The 18,430-nt window shown below is 53.0% G+C and overlaps 3 protein-coding genes across 3 annotated transcripts; all 3 read left to right on the top strand.

Moving 5' to 3' along the window:
* Positions 1-1,059: 1,059 nt before the first annotated feature.
* On the top strand, positions 1,060-10,909 carry NECHADRAFT_103286 (uncharacterized protein; the record flags this gene model as incomplete). The annotated part of the gene is made up of 3 exons (XM_003054667.1): positions 1,060-4,246; positions 4,298-7,550; positions 7,598-10,909. 3 exons carry the CDS (start codon positions 1,060-1,062, stop codon positions 10,746-10,748), a joined length of 9,591 nt encoding a protein of 3,196 aa, XP_003054713.1. The 3' UTR covers positions 10,749-10,909.
* Positions 10,910-12,949: 2,040 nt separating this feature from the next.
* On the top strand, positions 12,950-15,127 carry NECHADRAFT_90556 (uncharacterized protein; the record flags this gene model as incomplete). The annotated part of the gene is made up of 3 exons (XM_003054666.1): positions 12,950-13,002; positions 13,163-14,780; positions 14,837-15,127. The coding sequence occupies 3 exons, from the start codon at positions 12,950-12,952 to the stop codon at positions 15,125-15,127; spliced, it is 1,962 nt and encodes a 653-aa protein (XP_003054712.1).
* A 2,346-nt stretch (positions 15,128-17,473) lies between these two features.
* Positions 17,474-18,403, top strand: NECHADRAFT_75723 (uncharacterized protein; the record flags this gene model as incomplete). Its single annotated transcript, XM_003054665.1, has 1 exon — positions 17,474-18,403. The coding sequence occupies one exon, from the start codon at positions 17,474-17,476 to the stop codon at positions 18,401-18,403; it is 930 nt and encodes a 309-aa protein (XP_003054711.1).
* Between the last annotated feature and the right edge of the window lie 27 nt (positions 18,404-18,430).

The following is an 18,430-nucleotide window of genomic DNA, read 5'->3' as shown; positions in this document are numbered from 1 at the left end:
CCATGATCGCGATGTGATGATTGCAGCTGCTTATCGTGACGTCATGAGAGTTCGTTCTGGGGAAAGCTTTTAAGTGGGCTTGATGAACACCAAGGAACTCGACTGCAGATGGGCCACCTGCAGGATGAGATGGAATGCAGCTGTTGAAATGAAGATATATACGAAATAGTATAGAGATGAACCAATTTGTATCAAAGTAGTGAATGCCTTCATTCCTCTTGAGCTCATCACTCTTGAATCGTCCGTCATCAATGAGAAACAGATGCCCCACCTTTGCCTATTAAAGTGCTGGCTTCCTTCCTTCCTTCCCCCAGGTCTTTTAGCGCCTGAAACGCTGGCCAAAGCTCCCTAACAGCCAGGCACGCGGGTTAAGAAATAAACGAGACACCAGAACGGCAGAGAGTATTAACTAACTCATCCAAGATTTAGATTTATTTTTCTTTACTTTATTGGTTATATTTAGAGAAGGGTAAGCAAATCTATTTGTTGTATTGGTGTCTCTTTTTTTCCTTGACCTGGGTGCCAGGCTCGACAGCACTGAATTCGAGGCCCACCACAGACCAGTCCGGTACCTGGATCCCCACTCTAGCGCCGTGTGGTACCAAGTACCTTCTTGGCTGTTGGGCGCTTGAAATGGTAACAGCGTCATACACGCCACACCATTCCCTCCCCAGCCCAAGGCTGAGCTGCTGCTTCCCACTTTTGCTCCGGCCAGAGTCTGTGTGCTGCGTCACTCACTCACACTCACGCTCGTAGAGGCAATACGCATACGCAACCAAATCCATCCATCCTTGATCCTTCACACGACACGAGAGGGACAATCCGCGATATCTTCATACCCTTTGCCCCTAGAACCCTTCCGTCATTCGAAACCGTCTACGATCACCCCCGCTTCATCTTCCCCGCCGGGCTTCGAATTGCCATAGTCCACCGAGACCTCGGATGGCATCCCGTGTCTACGATACGCATACCCAGCGACAGATGACGCTTCGATAAAATACCTCGTACGAATTCTACCTTTACTTCCCCGGCCCGGGTTACGGCTGAACCGCCGCCAGAATGTTGGAAGGCCTCGTCGCCGGCCTGCTCAACCGCTTTCTGGGCATGTACGTCAAGAACTTTGATCCTGCCCAGCTCAAAGTCGGTATCTGGTCGGGAGATGTCAAACTACGAAACCTAGAGCTGCGCCGTGAGGCCCTCGACCAGCTCAAGCTTCCCATCAATGTCATGGAAGGCCACCTCGGCGAGCTTACCCTCATCATCCCCTGGTCCAACCTGCGTGGCGCCCCTGTCAAGGTCTTTATCGAGGATGTTTTTCTTCTGGCCAGCCCTAAGGAGGAGGCTGAATACGATGAAGAGGAGGAGGAACGCAGAAAACAGCGGCTCAAGATGGAGAAGCTTGACAGCGCTGAGTTGCTCAAGGAGAGAAACCAGGAAGGCATGAGCCAGGAGGAACAAAAGAAGAGCCAGAGCTTTACGCAGAGCCTGGTTACAAAGATCGTCGACAACCTCCAGGTCACGGTCAAGAATATTCACATCCGATATGAGGACTCCATCTCAGCACCAGGACACCCGTTCGCTCTGGGCGTTACCCTCGAGGAGTTCAGCGCCGTCAGCACAGACGGTCAGTGGAAGCCCACCTTTATCCAGGACTCGAGTTCCGTCACCCACAAGCTGGCTACTTTGGGCGCACTTGCTGTGTACTGGAATACCGATTCAACACTACTCGGAACTGGCCGTGAGGCCGCAACACCCACCTCAGAGTCGCTCCCACACGATGAGATCGTTGAAAAATTTAGGGAGATGATTGGAAAGGGCGCCGAGAAGAATACTAGCCACCAATTCATTCTGAAGCCTGTCAACGGACAAGCCAAGATTGAGCTCGACAAATCGGGCGACATCAAGGTGCCCAAGTTCAAGGCGAATCTATTGTTCGAGGAGATCGGTCTTGTCCTGGATGATGACCAGTATCGAGACGCCTTGATGATGGTTGACCTTTTCCACTACTTCATTCGTCACCAAGAGTACAAGAAGTTGCAACCAAAGGGGGTCAGGCCCAAGGAAGACCCCCATGCATGGCTACAGTTTGCCGGTAATGCGGTGCTATCCAAGATCCATGAGCGCAACCGAAAGTGGTCCTGGGATTACTTCCGGGAGCGTCGTGATGACAGGAAAAAATACATAGAGCTGTTCAAGAAGAGGAAACAAGGGCAACAGATGTCTCCCGAGGACACTGATGCAATAAACTCTCTTGAGTGGAAACTGGGCTATGAAGATCTGCGGTTCTGGCGATCTCTAGCCCGCAACCAGCTCAAAAAGGAAAACGCCGAGGCTCTCAAGAAGCAACCACAACAACAGGAGCAGCAGCAACAAGGCTGGCTCTCGTGGGTGTGGGGCTCCAAACCTCAAGAGACGATCGAGCAGAATGAGGAGAACACACAGATGACCGAGGAACAGCGACAGGAGCTTTATGAGGCCATCGACTGGGACGAGAAGAATGCTCTTGCGGACGAGGTGGACATACCGCGAGAAGCCATCAAGATGTGCATTGAGACTTCCCTTAGCACTGGAAGTTTCACTCTAAAGAGAAAACCCCACGACAACGCATCGGACTTGCTTAGTCTACACTTTGATGTGTTCAAGGCCAAGGCTCTCCAGCGAAAGGACTCTCTCCTTGCCAACGTCAGCCTTGGTGGCTTGCGTGTCAACGACGGCACCACTCCTGACACACTCTACCCTGAGATTGTGCGGGTCAAGGATGCTCCCGATGTCAAGCAGCGCCGAAGACTCTCGCTGGCCGAGCTCGAGAATGCAGAGGAAGACCCCTTCTTCCAGTTCGAGGTCGAACAGAACCCACTCGAACGCGAGGGCGACATTGCTGTTGTTGGAAAGATGAAGCCTCTCGAGGTCATCTGGAACCCCAACTTTGTTGTTGGCATTGCCGACTTTTTCAGACCCCCTGAGCGTCACATGGAGTCTATCACTGCCCTGATGGAGAGTGCTGGCGCCACTGTTGAGAGCATCCGGGAACAGACTCGAGCCGGTCTTGAGTTTGCTCTTGAGGAACACAAGACGATCAATGCCGAGCTGGATCTTCAAGCACCCCTGATTATAGTGCCTGTCAGCATTACTACCGAGGACTCGACTTGCTTGATCGTTGATGCTGGTCACATTCATGTCAACAGTCAGCTTGTCGACCAGGACACCATGAAGGAGATCCAGTCCAAACAAAAACAGTCCTACAGCGACGAAGATCTCAAGCGGCTTGAATCGGTCATGTACGACAAGTTCATTGTCAAACTGACATCGACTCAAGTTCTCATTGGGCCATCCATCGAGGAAACTAAAGCGCAGCTTGTTGACAAGGACGACGAGGCCCGACTTCACGTTGTCGAGCAGATCAACGTCGACTTCACTGTCGAAACCTCGATCCTCCCGAAGGCTCCCAACCTGACCAAGTTCAAGGTTTCCGGTCATTTGCCGATGCTTCACGCCGCTGTTTCGGACTCCAAGTATAAGAACCTCATGAGAATCATTGATGTGGCGATTCCCAAGTTTGGTGAACCATCGCTACCTGAACCACCGTCAGAGGGACAAAAAGAGAAATCTCGGCCTCGGCTAAAGAGCACGGCGTCTAATCGTTCCCGAAGAAAGTCTCATCGTGAAAGGCGGCAGTCCACGGCATTCCCGTTCATGGCTCAAACTGCTGTTGTGCTTGACGATATGGACGAAGACGACGATAACTTTGAGGACGCGGACGATGGAGGCGGTGTTGAGCAGCTTCGCGTTCAGCAAAGGATCTTCGAGTTCAAGTTCAAGGTTGACACCCTCAAGGGTTCACTTTATCGGAGCGACCCTGACCAACGAAAGCCCGATGCTCTCCTTGTTGAACTGGTCGCTGAGAGCTTTGATTTGGAGTTTTACACGAGACCTTATGACATGGCAGCCGAGGTCTCACTTGGCTCAGTCACGGTTGATGACTTTGTGGACAACCCTCCTGACGAATTCAAAGCCATCATTTCGTCGGGCGATAGCGATGATCTCAAGGCAGGTCGAAGCTTGGTTCATGTCAAGTTTATTAAGGTCAATCCATTGTCGCCCGAGTTCATGCCCGTCTATGAGGGTGTCGAGACCAACGTGACCGCCAAGGTCTCGACAATCAACTTGATCGTCACCCGCAAGACCTTGTTGACGCTTCTCGATTTCATCCTCGTCACTTTCACCAATAACGATAGTCAGCAAGCTGGTCAACCCGGCGGCCCACAGTCCCTCCTGGACAACTACGATGATGATACAGCAAGCGTTGATGTCTCTTTCAACACCACCCCTCCACCCAACTCTGGTTCCATCCGAGTCAAGGTGGACCTCAAGAGTATCAGGCTGATCCTGAACAACGATGGCATTCGACTCGCCACGTTATCATTCAACAAGGCAGACGCTGGCATCTTCCTTCGGGCCAACACCATGCGCGTTTCTGCCCGACTCGGCGATCTATCCCTTGTTGATGATGTGAATCTCGGCGTCTCAGAGGACTCTCATCTTCGCCAACTCGTGACTATCCAGGGGGATGACTTGGCCGATTTCCGTTATGAAACTTTTGACGCCAACAATTCCAAGACATACCCAGGATACGATAGCTCCGTGTTCCTCCGCGCTGGTTCCGTCAAGGTCAACTTTGTGGAGGAGCCATTCCGCAAGATCATTGACTTCTTGGTCAAGTTTGGCAAGATGCAGGCCCTATACAATGCCGCACGCCAGGCTGCCATGAACCAAGCCAACCAAATGCAGCAAAGCCCTAGCCGCTTCAAGTTTGATGTCGTGGTCAACACCCCTATTGTCGTCTTCCCCCGCGTGGTGAAGCCCGGCCGACCTGAGAGAGACCTGATCACGGCATACCTGGGTGAGATCTACGCCCAGAACAAGTTCGCGCCCCTGGATGACAGCGAGGATTCCGAAATTGCGATGAAGCTTTCGGCTGGTATCCGAAATATCAGGCTTACCTCAGACTTCCATTACGCCAATGATGTTTCTGAGGAGCTTGAAATGATCGACCATGTGGATCTTGGGTTTAACATCACCTATGCTGAGCACAAGTCTGGAGTCAAGAGACCCGAGACAGAAATCGAGGGAACCATGTCTGACTTCAACCTCCGGCTTACCCAATACCAAGTCAAGTTTCTCATGGAAATCTCCAAGTCGGTACCTGCAGCATTTGCTGGCGAGGGCAACGACAGTGAGGAAGAAGCGGCCAAGGCAGTTGACGAAGGGACACTGCAGCGTGCCCGGACGCTCAACACAGAAGCCGACTCTGGCGACGACCAAACGCTGGTCGATCTGGGCCCTGAACTCAGCTCCATTGACCAAGCCTGGACAAAACTCGATCTTGTCTTCCGCATCAACACGATCGGACTCGAGCTGATCATGGCTGAAGAAGATGCACCCGTTCATGACATTGCAAAGTCAAGTCTTTCACGGTTCTCGCTCGACGAGACCAAGGTCAAGACAAGAATGCTCTCAGATGGCTCGCTAGAAGCAGAGTTGCTCATCCGGTCATTTACCATCTATGACAGTCGACCCCGAGAGACAAACAAATTCCGTCGCATCATGTCATCGATGAACAAGGAAGTACAGCAGCTCATGGCGAGTGTGACTATGTCGGGTGGCAAGGAAAAGAGCCTGATCGCCATGGCCACTATTGACAGCCCTCGCGTCATCTTTGCACTCGACTACCTGTTTGCTATTCAGAAGTTTGCCGTGGAGGGTTTGACTGTTGATGAGAGCAGCCCGATGGATTATGAGAGCATGGCTGAGACTACTCCTGACGAGTCGGACACCGAGTCTCTGCAAGTCACATTTTCTGGAGATAGTGCTTCTCGACCTCGTTCACAACTATCAAGACAGCAGAGCACTGAGGTCGCCCAAGTCGAGGAGAAGAAAGAAGAGCCGACGATGAGCATCGCTTTCCGTGTCAATCTTGTTGATGCACAGGTCATCCTCATCGCGAACCCTCTGACCTCAAGTTCCGAGGCGATTGTGCTTTCGATTCGACAAATGCTTCTTTCTCAGCAGCATGTCCTGACCTTCCAGGTGTCACAAATTGGAATGTTCCTGTGTCGGATGGACAGGTTCGAGACGTCACGTCTTCGAATCATCGATGACTTCTCGATCCAGCTCAGCATGGATAGCTCCAAGCCTCTGTCTACTAGCATCCATGTGGATGTTGAGCCTCTTGTGCTGCGACTATCGCTCCGTGATATTCTTCTCGTGCTTCAAATCGTCAGTAGAGCAGGAGAGCTATCCGGAAACGAACCAAAGCAGGCCAAGGAAACCCCTGCTGAACAGAAGGCCCGGGAGTTGCGCAAAGCTGGCATGAAGCAACGATCTGCCAGTGGCCGTGGCCAGTCTACCATCGCCGGCCGAACAAAGGCGACTGCAGCCAGCCATGCTCCCAGCCATGCTGTTGATTCCAAGGCCAAGCAGCAAGCTCAGCAAGCTGCCCAGCGAAGACATGAGGAGCTATCGGCTACAGTGGAAGGCATCCGTGTCGTTTTGATTGGCGATGTGCATGAACTTCCCATTCTTGACCTTGGCATCAAGAAATTCAGTGCAGCTGCTGAGAACTGGTCTTCGAACCTGAAGGCCGAAACCGCCATGGACCTTTACTCCAACGTGTACAACTTTTCCAAGTCCAGTTGGGAGCCGCTCCTGGAACCCTGGCAGGTGGGCTTTGGCGTGGCCAAGGATACGGTCTCTGGCCTCCTATCAGTCGATGTTGCCTCCAAGAAGGTTTTCGATGTGACCATTACCACGGCCACGATTGCATTGGCATCCAAGTCGTTTGACTTCCTGACGACTGAACAGGATGTGCTAGACAAGCCTCGCGGAGTTGAAGCACCCTACCGCATCCGTAACTACACTGGTTTTGATGTCGTTGTCCACTCCAAGAGCCCAACCAGCGATGAACCCATCAACCTTCGTCTGGAGGACGGCAAGGAAGCACCCTGGAGCTTCGAGCACTGGGAGAAGATGCGAGAGAATCTCCTCACCGAGTCGAACCAGAACTATGTCAACATCCAGCTCGAGGGCAGTGGGTTCGATCCTGTTAAGAACATTCGACTCAATCGAGAGGGTGAATACCTTTACAGCCTGCGTCCTAAGACGGACAATGTTCTGCACCGACTATGTGTCGAGGTGGAGCTTGGAACCGAGGACAACATCAAATATGTCACCTTCAGATCTCCCCTACACGTGGAGAATGCAACACAAATCCCAGTAGAACTCGGTATCTATGATGCGCAAGAAGGCCATCTACTCAAGATTGAGAAGATTGCGCCCGGTGACTCTCGACCGGCCCCTGTGGGTGCCGTGTTTGAGAAGAGAGTTCTTATTCGACCTGATGGTGGCTTTGGCTACCAATGGAGCAACGACCAGCTGTTCTGGAAGGATCTGCTCAAGCGACCTACAAAGCAGGTTGTGTGTAAGGGAGAGAATGGAGATCCGTTCTACTTCCAGGTCCATGCACGCTTCGACAAGGCCAACCCGCTGACCAAGTAAGTTGTTCCCCTTAATGGTGACGCGCCGATTCTAATGTGACTAGGCAATACCCGTACATGAAGATCAAGCTGTCAGCGCCGGTGACACTTGAGAACCTCTTGCCGTACGATTTCAAGTACCGCATCTATGACAAGAACACCAGAAAGGACTGGACCAACTTCCTGCGAAAGGGTGGTGTCAGCCCAGTTCATGTTGTTGAGCTCTCTCACTTGCTGCTCCTCAGCATCGACATGCAGGACACAGTTTTCAAGGCGAGCGACTTTTCGATCATCAACCCTGGAAACAACGAGGACTTCCGTAAGGAAGGCAAGCTTGTTGTCAAGGATGACCAAGGACTACCTTTGAACCTGTCTCTGCACTACCTCAAGATTCCCAACAGCGGTGGTGCGTTCAAGGTCACGGTTTACAGTCCCTATGTCGTTCTGAACAAGACTGGCGTGGATGTTCGAGTGCGTGCCAAGGGCTTCCTCCAGCAAGCGAAGCCGGCGGCGGGACAATTCCCTCTCATGGACACGTCAGATCAGGAACGCCCCAAGGCGTTGCCCTTCATGTTCTCTTATGGAAGCGATGATCACCGCAACCGAGCACTCCTCAAGGTCGCGGATTCTGAGTGGAGCAAGCCCCAAAGTTTCGACGCCATTGGCAGTACTTCTGAGGTTGTTCTCAACTCGCCAAACAAGAACAAGGAGATCCACGTGGGAATCACGGTCAAGTCGGGCGAGGGCAAGTACAAGTTGACCAAGGTTGTCACTCTCGCACCGCGATTCGTGCTACACAACAAGCTGGGCGAAGAGATTCTTGTCAGGGAGTCGAGCTCCTCTGGCTACCTCACCCTTGGACAAGGCTCTCTCCAGCCCCTTCATTTCATGCAAAAGTCCAAGGTGAAGCAGCTATGCCTCTGCTACCCTGGTGTCAACAACCACTGGACGTCGCCCTTCAATATTGCCGACATTGGTACGACTCATGTCAAGATTGCCAAGGCTGGACAGCGGCAATTCCTGGTCAGAGTGGAAATCCTTATGGAGGATTCTACCGTCTTCTTGAACCTTAGCATGGAGACTAAGAGCTGGCCATTCTCTATGCGCAACGAGAGTGACACCGAGTTCATGTTCTGGCAAGCCAACCCCAACGTGGACGAAGAGGGTGTCGAGGACCGCAGTGGCTGGAGACAGATCCGGTACCGCCTACCACCCAGGAGCATCATGCCCTACGCCTGGGACTTCCCCGCAGCCAAGTTCCGTGAGATTATCATTTCAATCAATGGCAAGGAGCGACACGTCAAGCTGGCCGAGATTGGAAACCAGATTCCCATGAAGTTTACGACTTCTACAGGGCAACAGAAGATCATCGACATCAATGTTGCTGCGGATGGACCGAAGCAAACGATGATCTTGAGCAACTTCCGCGCCAGCAAGAGCATGTACAAGCCGAAGACGTTGTCTAGAACCAACACCGGCCCAGAAGCCTTTGAGGTCAAGGATCAGGACACGGGGGCTACTTTCCGTGCTCAGCTGAAGCTCGCGGGCATTGGTGTGTCTCTGGTGAACACTCAGATGAAGGAGCTTGCCTACTTGACCCTTCGAGATGTCCAACTGCGCTACAGCGAGTCTCCACTGATCCAGACCGTTTCGATGGCGATCAAGTGGATTCAGATTGACAACCAACTCTACGGCGGTCTCTTCCCGATGATCCTCTATCCCAGTGTGGTACCCAAGAAGGCGCAAGAGGTGGAAGCTCATCCATCGTTGCATGCCATGATCAGTCGTGTCAAGGATGACTCGTACGGTGTGCTCTACATCAAGTACGCAACCATTTTGCTACAGCAGATGACGGTTGATCTGGATGAGGATTTCGTCTTTGCTCTTCTTGACTTTACCAACGTTCCCGGTGCCAGTTGGACGATGGTCGACGACGAAGGCAAGCTGTGTGATGAGGATCTTGACATTCCTGAGCCGACACAGGTGCAGGCTGGCCAAGATATTTACTTTGAAGTGCTCAACATCCAGCCGATGCAACTCGACCTCAGCTTCATGCGCACAGAACGAGTGAATGCTGAGGACAAGGGGTCATCGCGCAACCCCATCATGTTCTTCCTCAACGTCATGACCATGGCCATCGGGAACGTCAACGATGCGCCAATCCGCTTCAATGCCCTCATCTTGGACAATGTGCGGGTGACAACTGCAGTGCTCATTCAGAATTGCTCCAGTCACTACAGCCAAGAGGTCATGTACCAGATCCACAAGATCTTGGGATCTGCCGACTTTTTGGGTAACCCAGTGGGCCTCTTCAACAGCATCTCATCAGGTGTGACGGACGTCTTTTACGAGCCGTACCAGGGCCTGATCCTGTCGGATAAACCAGAGGAGTTTGGGTTGGGCATTGCAAAGGGCGCCGCTTCATTCGCAAAGAAGACAGTGTTTGGCTTCAGTGACAGTTTCTCCAAGTTCACAGGCAGTCTAAGCAAGGGTCTTGCAGCAGCGTCGCTGGACAAGCAGTTCCAAGACCGACGACGTATCACAAGAGCGCGCAACAGGCCAAAGCACGCCCTGTACGGTGTTTCTGCGGGTGCTAACAGCTTCATCACCAGCGTCGCATCAGGCGTGGGTGGACTTGCGCGCAAGCCTCTGGAGGGTGCCGAGCAAGAGGGTGCGCTGGGCTTCTTCAAGGGTGTCGGCAAGGGCGTGATCGGGTTGGCAACCAAGCCTGCTGTTGGCATACTGGACATGGCTAGCAACGTCAGCGAAGGCATCCGCAACACAACCACAGTGTTTGACGGGCAAGAGCTGGATCGCACACGATTCCCACGGTTCATCCCACAAGACGGCATCGTGCGGCCGTACAACCCGCGGGAAGCTCTCGGGCAATACTGGCTCAAGCAGGTGGACAATGGAAGATACTTTGACGAGCAGTACATTGGACACCTGGAGCTGCCCAAGGAGGACATGGTGGTGATGGTGACATTTGCTCGGATCCTATTGATCCGATCCCGACGATTGACAAGCGAGTGGGACGTGCCGCTCAAGGACATCCAGACGATCGCCAAGGAGCGAACGGGAGTGAGCCTTGCGCTGAGAGGAGGGGCTAATGGACCCTTCATCCCAATCGGCGAAGGCAGTGAAAGAGGGTTCCTATACAAAATGGTTGGAGTGGCGGTGGAAGAGTTCAACAGAAGATTTAGGAGCGGAGAGTAAACGAAGAGCAAACCAAGATACGGGACATTCGCACGGCGATGGTAGTTTGTTACAGTAGGGCATGGGAATGAGTGCGACGCGACGGAGTTTGGAGTTATTGTTAGATTGCTGTGGTGAATACGACGAGTGTGTTGCAATGACGTGCTGGGTATTGGTGCGTACTGGGCGTTGTGTGAAGCGTGATACGATACGTGTAAATGGCCGACGCGACGTGGGCTTCAATGTCTCGGTCTAGAATTTGTTGCGATACAGTCCAAAGATCAGATAGTCCAGATACTATTATCTTTGTCGGGAGAGGGCGATGTCCTAAGCGGAGATGACCGATGGAAGACAAGAGATGTTGGCTTGGCTATATCTCCAAGGGAAGGAGATTTTAACTCTAAAGGGTGCTGTTTATCTCGGAGAGGATGTCTTGGCCGGGGCAGCTAATCTGATGGGTAAGCCAGATATTGGCAGGCAGTGTAGCCTCGGCACATGCTAGGTTTCTGTAGCTACTGTCGTTGGCTCAGCTAGGTAGATGACCTGCCTACCTAGTCGCGTGTAACCCGGGGGCGGGGGTGGGAGGCTATCAAGGGGTGGCAACCCAGATCGGGGAGGGAGCAGGGGATGAAGATATGGGGGCGGCGGCGGCGGCGACGTTTATCTCGGGGCATGTTTGTTTGGACTGGGGAAGAGATATGAGATATGGGGGAGTAGGGGAGGGACGGAAGTTGATCGAGAGTAGGGCTCTTGTGTGGATGGTGCCGGTAAGCCACTTACAAAAGGGACCTTTAGGGACCTACCCAAAGGGGACACAGGTGAGGGATGTGTCGACAAGGGTGTCTATTTTGGGGATAGGTGCCGAGAGGGATGAGGTGAGAGGCGGGATACCGGGGCCGGGTGGTGATGGCGTCGAGGTGAGGGCACAAGACAGAGAGATTGAATCAAGTTGAGATTGAAGACATCACGACAATCAAGATGCTCCGTCGAGCTGAAATTGCTGAGTTGTTCTAATCAAGATAGTCGGGTAGCAACAGAATTGGAGTTTACCAGGCCCAGGTAAACGGACATGACCTAGAGCCGGACGGTCGGGAAGGATCCATTCCAAGATGGTGACCGAAGACCGACGAGGAGCTACGCTACGCTACACAAGTCCCCCGCTGCCTGCAGCTGCTGCAAGCAGAAGCAGTGAGCAAGCAAGTGAAGGGGTTTATCAGACGTCTCTGATTGGTCGGAGCTGGCAATTGAAGGATTGCTTGTCGCGTGTCATTGATATCCAGTCGATCCAGCTGGAGGAGCTGTTGGCCTTCACCTCACGGACCAAGGCCCTTTTGCTGAAACCCACCATCAATTACAGGGGAGCTAAACCCGCTACAGGCCTTCTCCGTAGTGGGGTACAGGACGTCAGTGGACCATTGGCGCGCCGCGGGTAGCGTGCATTGGCAGCAGCGGGACCCGGCTGGGGCGTCCAGAAGGTGAGTTGATGATTGGTGGGAGGGGGTTTGTAGGGCTCCAGCATGGGGTCAAACGTTCCAGCAACCTTCCAGATCAGGAATCGAGGGGTTGAGGTGCGGCCGAGTAGACGCCGGGGGGAGTGGCGATGGTTTTCTTGGTGTTTTTTTGTGTAGAGTGTTGTTTGTGGGAGCCAAGAGTGTCGATCATTGATAGATAGGAGGAGGCGGATGGAAGTTGCCAGTGTTGAGATGGTCAGCTGACCTGGAACACTGTGCTGTACCAGAGGAAGGAGCAGATACAGGCAGAAGTCGAGCTTCATTCAACAACCACCTCCAGTACCTAGTCATGATAACCTCGCCGCAAAGCAACCGCTCATCGTTCGAGACTCCGAGTCAAGCAACCACATGGTCAATCAATGGATGAACGGACGGCCCACCAGATTGCAGAATTTGTCGACCGACACACCGGCCCGGGGTGTACGCAGTGCGTGCCACAGACGGAGGAGGCGACCAGCCGTTGGCACTGCGATAAGCTTCGACATGGATGTGCCGTGCAAGGTTTAGATCCCATGCTGCGATAGATTTTTTTCTTTGTCTGTCTGTCTGTCTCTGCTCGCGTGGGACCAGACCAACAAGGGATCGTCCATTGATTCGGGGTCCGGGGTTGCGTTGCGTTGCTTCCTCCGGTGTTACCCTCTCCAATCTCTACAGGTACGCCTCCCACTCCTCTCAGTATTAAACAAGCCTCCATCCCCACCGTCGTTCAAGATGATCTTCTCTGTTGTCGCCGATCTGACTGTCCTCTCTCCTCAAGGGCCCGGGTCGCCTTCCTTATTCTAGGCCAAGCCTAATCGCAACCTCAACTCGAGCAGCACGTCGCGAGCTTCAACACCAACGCTCGAACTTAATCAGTCCAATTGACTCTCTCGTCGTCATGGCTGAAGCTACTCCCACCGCCGCTGCCAATGCGCCCCGTCTCAGCTCGGATCCCGCCCTCCAGGCCGAGAACCAGCACCGCCATGAGCATCACAACCACTCGCCTCGCGTCGACGCCGACGGCGGTCACCAGGATCCCGTCTACTACACCGAGGGAACCGCTGGCCATGATGCGACCGCCGTGCCTCATGAGGGCCACCTCCACAAGCATGGAGTAGACGCTGTTCCTGTTCCTTCGATGGAGAAGACTGGCCACGGAACTCCCCCAGACTACAGTGACCATGAAAAGACTGAGGCTGGTGTTGTTGCCTCGACTGGTGACGACAGCGAGCGAAGTCGCCGTGGATGCCTTGGTCTTATCCTCCGATATAAGCGACCCATCATTCACCTCTTCCTCTTCATGCTCTTCACTGGCTGGTGGATCGCGTCTCTGGTCGTCCACCGAAACGACAAGAACTGGGTCGTTCCCTTTCTCCTCTGGCTCGCCATCACTCTTCGTCTGATCTTCTTCTACGTCCCGATCCGCTACGTCTCTGGTCCCATCCGCTGGACATGGCATCACACGGCCGTTGTCATCTACGACATGATCCCGGCCAAGCTCCGTACCCCCGCCGGCGCCTTTGTCGCTATCGCCACCATCCTCGTCGGCTCGTTTGTGTCCAAGGAAGTTGCCGACAACACTCGCGAGAACAGAGCTGTCAGCTTGTTCGGCATTGCCGTTTTCCTCTTTGTTCTCTGGGTCACCAGCAAAGACCGCAGGCGCATCAACTGGCGTACTGTCATCGGTGGCATGCTTGGACAGTATATCATCGGTCTGTTTGTGCTCCGCACCGGCGTCGGTTATGACATCTTCCGTTTCATCGCCCTCCGTGCTGCCGATCTTCTCGGGTTCGCAAAGGATGGTGTCATCTTCCTCACAAACCCTGATGTTGCGGCGACCCCGGGATTCTTCTTCGGCGTCATCCCGGCCATCATCTTCTTCATCTCCCTGGTCCAGGTTCTATACTACATTGGCTTTGTCCAGTGGTTCATCATGAAGTTTGCCACCTTTGTGTTCTGGGCCCTTGGTGTCTCTGGAGCTGAGGCCGTCGTCGCTGCTGCTACACCCTTCATCGGTCAGGGAGAGTCTGCTATGCTGGTGCGTCCGTTTGTGCCTCACATGACCAAAGCCGAGATTCACCAGATCATGACTTGCGGTTTTGCCACCATCTCGGGTTCCGTTCTCGTCGGCTACACTTCGCTCGGTCTCAACGCCGAGGCCCTGGTGTCGTCTTGCATCATGTCCATCCCAGCCTCGCTCGCCATCTCCAAGATGCGATACCCCGAGACCGAGGAGACCCTGACGGCCGGCCGCGTCGTGATCCCTGAGGATGATGAGCAGAAGGCTGAAAACGCCCTTCAGGCCTTTGCCGATGGTGCCTGGTTGGGTATCAAGATTGCGGGAACCATTGTCGCGTCTCTTCTCTGCATCATTGCCCTTGTTGCCTTGATCAATGGCCTCCTCACCTGGTGGGGATACTACATCGACATCAACGACCCCAAGCTCACTCTGCAGACCATTCTGGGCTACGCCCTGTACCCCGTCTCTTTCCTGCTGGGTGTCTCTCGCGAGAAGGGTGACATCCTCAAGGTTGCCAAACTCATTGCTGAAAAGGTCATCACCGTAAGTTTCCATCCAATCTGTTTGAAGAAATTGTGACGAATAACACGCTGCCATAGAACGAGTACAATGCATTCAACGCCTTGGCCACGGACCCGTACTACAGCGACCTTACCCCTCGATCCCAGCTCATTGCCACCTATGCTCTCTGCGGATTCGGCAACATTGGCTCTCTGGGTATTCAGATTGGTATCCTCGGTCAGCTCGCGCCCTCCAGACGTGGAGACGTTTCCGCCCTGGCCTTTTCTGCGCTGTGCTCTGGTGTTCTTGCTACCCTCACGTCGGCCAGTGTCGCTGGTCTGGTCGTGACGACCCAGATTTCGGATTTCACTACCGCGACCAGCTCCTAAGGGACTGGGCCATCTTATATCATAATAGCTGTGGTTATGTCGTAGGACTGGGGATGAATGACGGCTTGTGTATATCTGATCTGTACATGTCCCATAGTACCTTGCTACATGCATTTTACGTTTGGCCGCGATAGATTGGCCTTTATTTTCGCAAACCAACATTTCCCCTCTATCCTCGCGTGATCTTGCATGTACGTACGTACATACATACAGATTAGGTCCTGTACGTAGATTTCCACTCGGACGCAACGTTGCAGACCCTGAGGATTCTTCTCCACACTCGTTCTCGTCCCATGCGAACGAAACAGGGTCCACGGCATCGTACCACCGGCTGTTGACCCAGCACAGGTCACTGAGGGGCCAGCCTTGTTACTCGAGGGAAGTGGGTTGACGATACATAATATGGAGTAACAAGCGGGGAGAGAACTACTAATCACTCCAGAGTACGTACATGAACTTCGATACATCGGCGTATATACCCATTGACACCGAACTCATGCCGACAGAGCTCCCGAGCACATGCGATGTCAGAGGTCTCCTCATATTAACCTTTCTAGTAACAGGCCCTTTGACTCCTGTGTGAAACTCCTCGGCCTTGAAGGGCCAGTAGATAGACTCGATGTTGTGTTAAGCGGCGCTTTAAGTGGTCGGGTAGATGGGGCTGCTCGCTATCCTAGTTGAATCGAAGTGGTGGTGTACCGAACTCTTCACTGCACGCAGATTGCATGGCAAGTCAAGGGCTTCGCAGAAGAAGCAGCAAGAGTACTTGAAGCGGATATCGCAGTTAAAGAACTTGCCGCCGCTACCCAACATGAAATCGTCGAGAGCCGAACCCCATTCTCCCACGACGTAGTCTGCATACACCTCAAGTAGCCGTTCTCAACGATCTCGTTGTAGCGAACCTCGGCGTTTGCCACCATATTGTGCAGCACTGGGACCATGTTGAACCACCCAGTGAGGCTTCAGCTCGTTGTTGTAGTCGAGGGCTTCAACCTCTTCGCAGCTCTTTAACGTGTATGGGCATGGGTCTAGGGACTCGCCATCTTCAGAGACGGGCTCATATCTTTGTCGTCATCTTTATCATCGTCCTTAATATCGTATTTATCATCACCGCCACCCCTACCAACGCCGTCATTGCCACCACCCCTTGAACCGTTGTCATCTGGGTCCCGATTTGAGCTGATATAGGCGTTGAGAAGCCAAACGACGAGGTGATTAGCCTTGGCATCATCGATATCAGCATCTTTAACTGGTCCCTGGGGATTTATACTAGCTGCAGCCATGCCCAAGTTATTCCACTTGCGACCCGTTCCATTGGGAATTTGTCCCATGTTGTGATACCCCTTAGCAACACCCTCTTCATACTACACAGTATAGTCATCCTTGGCATCATCCGTAAGATCCGCAAACCAGATCTTATTGCAAGGCTCGCTAACGTCCGTGGCAACGACGGCGCCTTCTTGCCGGATGCGCTCGCCGTTTCTGGGAGATATCTTTTTGTTATCCGGCTCACACTCGACCGCACCGCCGTCGTAGAGGACCGGCAAGTCATCCTAGCCGTCACCGTTGAGGTCTGCAAATCTGATCTTGTAGTCATCTTCTCCGACACCGGTGGGGATGGCGATGCCTTCTTCCCAGATTTTCTGGCTTTCGCGTATTATAGGAAGTATGCCGGTGTTGGGGTACACCTTGACCGCACCTCTGCCATACATGACGAGGTAGTCGGCTTATCTGCCTCTATTGACGTCGGCCGACTCGATGCGTGAACTAGTAGGATCCTCGTTAAAGCCTGACGATATCTCGCTGATGGTACCCCCACTGAGCTGACCCGTTGTTGGTCAATGTCACCGTCGGTATCCTCAAAGTGCACCCTTTCTCTCAACTTCAGAACGCAAGGGTAAGTACATCAACAAGAAGCAGAAGACGGCTTACTAGACGAATCTAGACCTAGCGGATCCGCAGAGCAGCGCGTACAAGAACAAGGTCAAGTACATCAATGGGTAAAATAATCTCGTGGGGACGTTGAAGGAGAAGGCCATGGCTGCCAAGATAGGGGGTATGCTTACACAGTGTTAGAAATGGACAGGTAAGCATTTGGTAAGATTTACGACTTCTTGATTGAGTCTGTTGTCGATAAGAGAATGGTACGTGAATGGTTGTGCCTTTGTGGTAGTGATGGATACGATGTCTGTTTGATGTAAAGAGGAGAGGTTTGTGTAGGTGGTTTGCCTGTTCTGCTGCAAACACTGACATAAATAACCGCACACTGTTTGCATTTACATCCTTACATAAAGATATGCGTTATTTTGGCTCCCAGTCTAACCTCTCATTCTCACCAACAACACCATGACCATCTTTCACCCCTTCCCTCGTCTCCCCCAAGAGATACGCGACTTGATCTGGGAAAAGGCCGCCAGAGTTCAAGCAGAGAAGAGCGGGGTCCACTTCTTCACCATCTTCAACAGCACAAACAAGCAAGAATCCGCCGCCGTCGCACAACAGTACAAGCTCAAGGGACCTAGCAGATCATGTCTCGCCGCGCCGAGATGTAAAGACGGGCAAGGGTTTTCGTGGACAGAGGGGAACCCGTCCATGTATCTTTTGGATCGTGGACTTTGGAAGGCATGCCGTGACTCGAGGGCTGCGATTATCAAGGTTTCGACCATGGCCATGGGCTCCGAATCGTGCATTTCGGATGATATCGCCGACATGGTCAAGCCGTATAACGAACCGCGGACAGCAAAGTTCATGTTGGACGGACACGAGCAGGAGATGATGGTCTGGCCCGAGAGAGACCTGTTTTGTCTTCAGCCTTATGACTGGAACATGGCCAAAATTTGGCTACAGCACACGGCCATTTCCTCCCGACATGGCAAGTTTCATTTCAGACACGTCGCGTTTGAACTGCCGCGCGACGAGGTAATCAACCTCTCGGTCGAAAACGAATACAACAAGGATGCCCCCGAGCCATCATCACACCTCATAGTGGAACGGATAGAGTCCCTCCTCGGTCGCGGGCGTTTCCACCATGTTAAAAAAGTCTGGTTGATAGACTACCAACTCAAGAGGACGAACCCGCGACCCGCCGCGCGACAGTTCTGCGCAAACGGGTTCAGGTTCGTCGAGGTTACGGAGCAGGATGGCGATGAGTGGACTGATCGTAGGGGGGACGGTAGGGATGCTCTTGAGTTTGCCGAGTGGCTGAGGTACTCGACCAACTACCAAAATGAGAATACTTCTCCTGAAATCGGGGTTTTGGCGTGTGAGAAATGCTAAGGGAGATGATGGGTCAAGTTCATGGGG

This window comes from Fusarium vanettenii (genome assembly GCF_000151355.1).
Source record: "Fusarium vanettenii 77-13-4 chromosome 1 genomic scaffold NECHAsca_1_chr1_3_0, whole genome shotgun sequence".
In the NCBI taxonomy this organism is placed as follows: Eukaryota; Fungi; Ascomycota; class Sordariomycetes; order Hypocreales; family Nectriaceae; genus Fusarium; species Fusarium vanettenii.
This window is presented reverse-complemented; position numbering and strand designations above follow the sequence as displayed.